The following is an 8,838-nucleotide window of genomic DNA, read 5'->3' as shown; positions in this document are numbered from 1 at the left end:
TATCCTGTGAAGTGAGGTTGGGAGTTCTTGGCCATTTGTCTGGATCTATGAATATCTAACGTGTTAAACTATCACGTACAAAGCAAGATACATCAAAGTAGGTCACTCCATTCCCACAAGATGGTTTGTGTTAATTATAACAAGGGAATGGAACAGAGAATGGAATGTTCTGCCATTTTTATATCTTATGGTATGACATGAGAAATATTTGCATTCTTTCTACTTTGTAATATCACTGGATTGGAGGAGACTTGACTTTCAGTGTGCCAAATGAGAGAGATCAAGTTGTAAATGAACGTTGTCGTTGTCGATTATCTTCTCCAGGGAGAGAAACAGGGGCTCAGTTAGGATCACAACACTTGACCATGGGTTCACCTCTTTTTTGTTTGCCTCTCATAAGGGGGGGTACATGGGGTCAAAAATCTGTGCTTACATCTTTGAAAGAGTTCAGCAGCAAAGGAAAGAAACCCTGCAATCAGAAGGTTAAAGAATGTGTGGAGGAAATAGATGTTGGTTACTTAAGATTATCTAAAGTAGGGCAGCCCCGGTGGCTCAGAGGTTTAGTGCCGCCTTCGGCCTGGGGCTTAATCCTGGAGACCCGGGATCAAGATCGAGTCCTGCGTGGGCCTCCCTGCATGGAGCCTGCTTCTCCCTCTGCCTGCTTCTCCCTCTGCCTGCGTCTCTGCCTCTCATGAATAAATAAATAAAATTAAAAGAAAAAACTGGAAGATTATCTTAAGTAAAAATAAAAGATCCTCAGGGAAAAAACATTTCTGATTTATATCTGTCTCAGCATCCTGAACTTTGATATAGTCTTGTATAATAAACACATATAAAGAAAATGAAAAGACAAGCCACAGACTACGGAAAATATTTCAAAAGACATATCTGACAAAGGATAGTTATTCAAAATGTTGAAAGAACTCTGAAATCTCAACAGTAAGAAAATGAACAATCTAATTTTTAAAATGTGCAAAAGATTTGAATAGACACCTCACCAAAGGTAATATACAGATAGCAAATAAACATACAAAAAGATGCTCAACTTCATACATCATTAGGGACTTACAAGTTTTCACCTACTACAGTGGGGTAAAAATCCAAAAGGCAGACACCACCAAATGCTGGCAAGGATGTAGAACAACAGGAATTATTCATTGCTGCTAGAACCACAAAATGGTACAGTCACTTTAGAAGACAGTTTGGCAGTTTCTTACAAAACTAAATACACTCTTACCATATGATCTGCAACCACATTCCTTGGTATTTACCCACATAAGTTAAAAATGTATGTCCACATAAAAACCTGCATATGAATGTTTATAGCAGTTTTTTTCATAGTTGCCAAAACTTGGAAACAACCAAGATGTCATTCAATTGGTAAATGGAAAAATAAACTATGGTATATCCAGGAAATAAAATATTATTCAACGGTAAAAAGAAATGAGCTAGCAAATAATGAAAAGACACAGAGAAACCTTAAATGCATATTGCTAAGGAAAAAGAGCCAATCTGAAAAGGCTACGGACTGTATGATTCCAACTATTTGACATTAGTTGCAAAACTATGGCAACAGTAAAAATGTCTGTGGTTTCCAAGGGTTTGGGGAGAGGAAGGGATGCAAGTAAAGCACAGGGGATTTCTAGGGCAGTGAAACTATTCTGTATGACACCATAATGATAGATACATATCATTACACATTTGTCTCATCCCATAGAACACCAACCAGATGGCAGATTGTGGGACTTCTCAGCCTCTGTAACCACACAAGCTGACTCCTCATAGTAAATGCAGTATTTACTGTTTCTGTTTCTCTGGAGAACCCCAGCTAATTCAGACAGTACCTGCCACATACATAGTGGGACTTCTGTAAATAAAGAATAAATGACCAATATTAAGAATTATGTTTTTAAAATATTTGTCATTTTTATAAAAATGGAAACTTCTTGGATGTTTGAAACTTGCATTACTTTACTATTGATATTTTCTGTTTACTAATCAACTGCATTTTCTCCTTTATGAATTTCTTTTATATTTTTTGTCCATTTATCTATTAGACCCTTTATTTCAATGAACTCATTATAACTGTAAGCTATTAATAAAATTTTTGTGGTTTTTTTCCCCCTAAAATAGATGTCCTCAAATGAAGGAAACCACTGGCAAAATAAAAGCAAATCTTTGTAATCACAGAAAGAAAAGTATGAGCAGGAATAAATATTAGCTCAAATACTGGATGATGCCATCTAGTGGAAAATTGATTTTAACTTCTTTCCCTGGATCAGAAATTCCCAAATTCCAATCCCCCTAAATTTGGTATTTATGGGACTTTATTTAGATATATATTTTAGCCCCTAATTTGCCAAGATTTCTAACTCACTTAATGTGTATGATAGCCAAAGAGTTGTATGTCAGTATCATCCACAATGGAACCCATAAAAATGCCATGCCAGCTAAAATTAAGGTGCGCAGTGGTACATTGTGCTTTTCCCTTTTCAACCAGAATTTTCACCAACTTCACAACAGTCATTTTGCAGCAGCTAGCATTTTTAAATGTGCATTCCGTGCCAGTCCCCTGAAGCGAAATACTTCACTTGTATTATTTTATTTAATCCTCTTAACTCTAGTAAGATAGGTACTATTATTATACTATTTTACAGACGACAAGATTGGAGCAGAGAGTTTAAGTAACTTCTCCAAGGTCACACAGCTATACAGTATCTGAGCCCAAAGCCCATTACATCATTATAATGTGCACAGGTCTCTGCACTGGGAAAGATCACAGTCATGCCCATAGAAAATGACTTTACAATTCTATATTGTCATCTACATTCAGCTTTAGTATACCCCATATAGAAATGAGTTATGTTCCTTAATTACTAAGGGCTACTTAAGGACATTTTGTAGCTTAATATTTACATGGTTTAGAATTAATATATCAAACACTCGGATGTTCCTAAGTAATATTGATTGTTGATTTTGGGCTTTAGGAATTTGAAGATGTTTTCAATGCTTTGCTATTCCTCTACATCTCCCTCAAATACTAACATAAATGAAAGTAAACTGACCTGCTTTGAACCTTCTACATGGAGGCAAACTGGCACTAATTTATTTATGACTGGTTAGAAAACTCAGGTGATAGAGATCGGTCAGCCAGGCAAGCCAAACTGAGGCTCATGAACCTGGTCTCAAGCATAGGCACCTGCCTCTACCCCACAAAGGCTAAGACCCTAAATCTGCCCAGCCTGGCCTGGGTCCACTCAGTGCTGGCAGAAATCAAGCTCTGCTCTCCATAGCTCACTGAAACACAGTTGAAGTATATTTTTCTTATAGTCCACTCCTTCTGTAGGACCTAAAGTATCAACTAACTACAACTGAAAAATTAATTCCTGCTACTGCCCTAGTAGGAAACGAGGTGAAAGTAAACATAGGAACTTTATAATAGTCCCTCTTGAGGCTCCATCGCTGAAAATTGTCTGATGCTGACATCTTCTGAGCATTAGTGAACAAAGAGCATCAAATAATGTAGTGGAGTTTTTTTTTAAAGAAAAAGAGTAAACTATAGAAGTTTCTCAATTTATTTTTACATTCCGAGTGGAAGAGAAACCTGCAAATATCTTGTCATCTGTATCTGCGTATCCCTCACTCCCACCCCTGTCTCCCAAGAGCTCAAGGTGTAAAATGGTAAAGTCCAATGAAACAAAAAAGGCTCAAGTCCATATTCAGCAAAACAAAGGGAAAAAAACTGATGACTAACAAAGAATCTTCTAGCACAATGTACTGGAAAGAACAGAGGACGTAAAAATAACAATAGAGAACATTAATTGAGCATTAACTCAATTGTTAATTGTCCGGATCACTCTTCTAAATATTCTTTGCCTGCAAGATCCTATTTGAATGCCCACAAGGAGATTTCATGAGGTAGGTGCCATTATCTTATCATACAATAAAGAAACTGAGTGGGGGGGATCCCTGGGTGGCGCAGCGGTTTAGCGCCTGCCTTTGACCCAGGGCGCGATCCTGGAGACCCGGGATCGCATCCCACGTCGGGCTCCCGGTGCATGGAGCCTGCTTCTCCCTCTGCCTGTGTCTCTGCCCCCCCCCCCCTCTCTCTCTCTCTCTCTCTCTCTCGCTGATGACTATCATAAATAAATTAATTTAAAAAAATTAAAAAAAAAAAAAAGAAAGAAACTGAGTGGGTAAGTCGTTGGCTGGACTTACACAGCTAGTAAAGCACGGACCAGAAACCGAGCTGCCAGGCCCCAGAGCCCAACCCTCCCGCATGGTAAGAAAGAGATCAAGCCTGAGACCACTTCCCTAGAGCACCAGAGGCAAACCTGGCGCGGAAAATCCATTGAGCGGATTTGCCATCCAACTAAGGTACATCCACCCGCTTGGTTGCACAGTTGCTCAGATTCCTTGCTGTCACCAGCTCATTTATAAACTGGCTGCGCTTTATGATGCAGTTGAATTCACAGTAGAAGCTGGACTTCTGGGAGGTTAAGAGGCCTATGCTATTCTTTTCAGGCTCTAAAGTTTCTTTGTGTGTGTGTGTGTGTGTGTGTGTTTTAAGATTTTATGTATTTATTCATGAGAGACACACAGAGAGAGAGAGAGGCCGAGACACGGGCAGAGGGAGAAGCAGGCGCCCCGCGCGGAGCCTGATGCGGGACTCGATCCCAGGACCCGGGGTCAGGCCTGAGCTAGACTCTACCCCCTGACCTTGGGATCACGACCTCAGCCGAAGGCAGACGCTCATCCACTGAGCCACCCAGGGGCCCCTCAAGTTTTCATTTAATAAGAAAAGGGCGGGGAGGGGGGGGAAGGTTACAGGTGCTATGGTAATTTACATAAAACAAATCCATGCTTTTAAGATACCCAATACGTGTTCGAAACCTCATTCTGGAGATGACCACGTAGGTGCAAGCTTAACCCTGTGGGACTCAGATCCGGCCACCGGCTTCCTGGCTCCCCTGCGATGAGCCCTGGTGAAAACCCAAAATGCCCCCAATTCAAGCCCTGGCTTTGTCAGTCATCGGTAAACGCGGCGAACAGCCACTGGAGCCCCGCGGCTACGGGCCCCGCCGTAACTACCGAGCGGTGGGGCGGGAAGAAGCAGTCGCGTCAGGAGCGCCCCCGGAACCCAAGGGCTGCCTCCTGCCCGCCCGCCCGGGGACCGCATTCCCGCAGCACCGGGGGCGGGGCCTGGCGGGCGGCGGGGCCGGCTGCGCGGGGAGCGGCTGAAGCGGCTGAAGCGGCTGAAGCGGCCGGGCGCTGGCAGGGCGGCGGGTGCGGGCTGCCAGGCCATGCTGAGCGGAGCGTGCGGCCGGCTCGCCTCAGCACTGCGGGGGCCGCGCGGGCCGTCGTTCGCGGTCGCCCGCAGGCGCCTTCACGCGTCGGGGTCGCGGCGGCCCTCAGACAAGAGCGAGAGGACGGGAGGCCCGCCCCGCGCCTTCGACCCGGCGCTGCTCGAGTTCCTGGTGTGCCCGCTCTCCAAGAAGCCGCTCAGGTGAGATTCCCGGCGGCCGGCCTCGGTTCGCGCGGCCGCTCACGGCCCTGGGGAGCCCTTCGGCTCGGGCCGGGCTTGCCCGCAGCCATTTTGTGGCCCCGGGCCCGGCGGCTACCAGGCTCCGCCCACTGCGGCGGGAAGGGCGGGGGAGGGGGGAGGCGGGCGCGAGCCGATCCCGGGCCGCTCGGATCGCACCGCCGAGGCGCGGCTGGAAGCCTTGGAAGGTTCCGCGCTGGCCGCGCGGTCGCCTCGCCGGGGGAACTTTTTTTTTTTTTTTTTTTAAATGCCGATTCGGGTGCGCCGGCGCCGACCGACCCAGTCAGCCGGGCTGGGGGCCGGACTAGCGCGAGGCGTTTTCTTAAAAGGACCTAAGTGGTTCTCGCGCGCCGCCAGGTTTAGGAACTGTTGGGAGTCGGGACTGGCCCGTGGGTGTGAGGTTTTTAAGCCAAGATGGTGAAAAATGACTAAAAATTCTTATGGAAATCTACAGCTGATGCGTGACGGCCTTAAACACTTTTAAGCTGCGTGCGCTGCTGCGCCTTTGGCTCTTAGTTCTGGACGGGCTGGGTTTTGCAGAGTCGTAGGGTCTGTCTCCCTGGAGTCCTTAGGGAAAACAGCTCAGGGAGGGGAAAATAGAAGGAGACGGAATCAGAGAGGGAGACCAACTAGGAGACCGACGGAGGGTTGCTGGGGGTGGGGGGATGGGTGACCGGTGTCGGGCATTAAGGAGGGCACTTGATGTCATGGGCACTGGGTGTTAGGTTCCAATGATGAAGCACTAAACTCTATCTCTGAACTAATTATACACTGTATGTTAATCAAATGAGGAAAGACTTTATTTATTCATGAGAGACACACACAGAGAGAGAGGCAGAGACACAGGCAGAGGGAGAAGCAGGCTCCATGCACTGGGAGCCCGACGTGGGACTCGATCCCGGGTCTCCAGGATCACGCCCTGGGCCGAAGGCGGCGCTAAACCGCTGCGCCACCGGGGCTGCCCGAGTTTAAATTTTTTTTTTTTTAAAAGAACTCTACACCCCCAGGCTACTAAAACTGAACATTGACAACACTAGTTTTGCACCAGACTGTTATCAGTGGTTATTTTGGGTGGTGGATTGCTAGTCATTTTTTTTTTTCAATCTTTCTACGTTTCTCTTAACGAGATGTTTTCCCATAATGAAGACACTCAATTTTCTTATACCTTGAAATGACCATTTGATCTACCGTTTAGTTGTGTAACTAGCTGCAGATGCACTGTTTTCAGTTTCCTCGTTTCTGCTCTCTCCTCCTCAAACTTTTATTTTGTATATCTTGATTTTCAGTGGTTTCCTTCCAGTGGTTCAATTAGGTTGCTGTGTTAAGCGTGCATTCTAAAATAGTGGGGAATTTTAATTTTCCTCTAGTGGCTGTTTCAGTAGTAAATTAACTGGGATGGTTTTGGGGTTGACCAGAGTTAGGAAGGAATATTTTGATGAAAAGGGAAGATCTTCTAACTGGATTTTAAAAATACATATTAAGGTGTAGCTCGAGAATAAAATGAAAAAATACAAGAGAAACTGACCAAAATGCAAACAATTAGAGATTCATTTTCTAAGAGAAATGTTTCAGTTGGCTAATACTGTTTTTAGAATTAGAAGCAGTTTTTTATTTTTTTAAAGATCTTATTTATTCATGAGAGACATACAGAGTGCCAGAGACACAGGCAGAGGTTGAGAAGCAGGCTCCATGCAGGGAGCCCGATGTGGGACTGGATCCCCGGACCCCAGAATCATGCCCTGGGCTGAAGACGGCACCAAACTGCTGAGCCACCCAGGCAACCCTAGAAGCAGTTTAATTCTACTTTTTTGGAATTTAACTCTCTGTCAAGAATTGGATAAATGGTGGTGTTTATTGAAGACCACGCACTTCTAAGCATTTTATTTTCCACAATTCATTTTGTTTTTCTTTTCCCCCCTCAGATATGAAGCATCGACAAATGAATTGATTAATGAAGAGTTGGGAATAGCCTATCCAATTATTGATGGGATTCCTAATATGATACCACAGGCAGCTAGGATGACACATCAGAATAAGAAGCAAGAAGAAACGGAGCAGCACTAGATCACAATTAAAAGCAACGCCTACAACTGCATTTTCTTAATACTACTTAATTTTTTAAAAGTCAGAGTGGCAGGTAATAAGCGGGGGAGAAGAATGTTTCTGTCTCTTCCTACGTTGACTGTCCTTATTCCATTGGTCTCTTTAGCAGGACTGTTCTACTCAGCTTCTGTGGAGGAAAACTTTCCACAGGGCTGCACTAGCACAACCAGCCTGTGCTTTTACAGTCTCCTCCTGCCAGTTACCATACCAGTTTATGTGTTCTTCCACCTTTGGACCTGGATGGGTATTAAACTCTTCAGGCATAATTAATACAACCAGAGCCAAGATGATACACATATTAATGATATGTCATGTCTGTCTCTGAAAGCTCAGTGACATGGAAATACTGGAAACCCACTTAATTTGCAGGAAAGGTGCTTTGCCTTGCTTCTCTCAGAGGTTTTGGACTATGGGAGGCTTAAGCTGCAGAAATTTCTTTTGTACTTTTGTTCTGCCCTTATTTTTTGAAAATTCTAACATATGACTGCTGTATCAGAAGAAACATTTCAGGAAAGTTTCCTATTGGAAATTAACAGTCCTGACCATCAGCTGATGACTTTATTACCCCATTCATCTAAAGTTAATAATTAAAAATTTTTATGTTTATTTTAGATTCAAAGTATCTGGTACTGATATGTTAAGGATGACTGAAATAACTCCAAAGGAGTTATGCTGGAGTAGTTGTAGAGAAATACATTTGAGCTAGTGTACTAGAAAACTACAATACAGTGGAAATTTCATGTACTTGCAAACATTGACTTTGTAAAATTACCTTCATTTCTTTGGCATCAAAGGCTTACATTAATAATAAAATGACAGCTTCCATTTAAAAAAAAGTGTGCAGTTTTTTTGTTTGATCACAAGAGTGTGGTTTCAAAAGAGGGCAGATGTAAAAATATTGTAAACTTTTAAATGTAGGCATTGTGTAGATAGGCACTCAAAACCCCACATAGAATACTATCCCAGGAAAATATGTATCTTTGGGGATAGAGGTAGGGTTGGAAGACTTGTAAAGAGCTTTTGTGTCCTAGTGAGCTTAAGGCTATGTTTTGAATCCCATCTCAGTTTATTTTCCTATTTAGCACTGCATTGGTTGAGTATATTCTGTAGTACAAATCATGTTTTTAAAAATCATCCTATGGTACTCAACACCATAAAAACGGGACATGACAGATTTTTCCAAAGAAGACATA

General features: G+C 43.6%; 2 protein-coding genes across 2 annotated transcripts; both read left to right on the top strand.

Annotated features, from left to right (window-relative positions):
* Positions 1-5,233: 5,233 nt before the first annotated feature.
* Positions 5,234-8,481, top strand: PYURF (PIGY upstream open reading frame). Its single transcript, XM_072810804.1, has 2 exons — positions 5,234-5,506; positions 7,465-8,481. The coding sequence occupies exons 1-2, from the start codon at positions 5,304-5,306 to the stop codon at positions 7,604-7,606; spliced, it is 345 nt and encodes a 114-aa protein (XP_072666905.1). The 5' UTR covers positions 5,234-5,303; the 3' UTR covers positions 7,607-8,481.
* Positions 7,700-8,481, top strand: PIGY (phosphatidylinositol glycan anchor biosynthesis class Y). The gene has a single exon (XM_072810805.1). It carries the CDS (start codon positions 7,700-7,702, stop codon positions 7,913-7,915), a length of 216 nt encoding a protein of 71 aa, XP_072666906.1. The 3' UTR covers positions 7,916-8,481.
* Positions 8,482-8,838: the final 357 nt, after the last annotated feature.

Source organism: Canis lupus, chromosome 33 (assembly GCF_048164855.1).
Source record: "Canis lupus baileyi chromosome 33, mCanLup2.hap1, whole genome shotgun sequence".
NCBI classification, from domain to species: Eukaryota; Metazoa; Chordata; class Mammalia; order Carnivora; family Canidae; genus Canis; species Canis lupus.
Note: the sequence above shows the minus strand (reverse complement) of the source record. Positions and strands in the feature narration are given on the sequence as shown.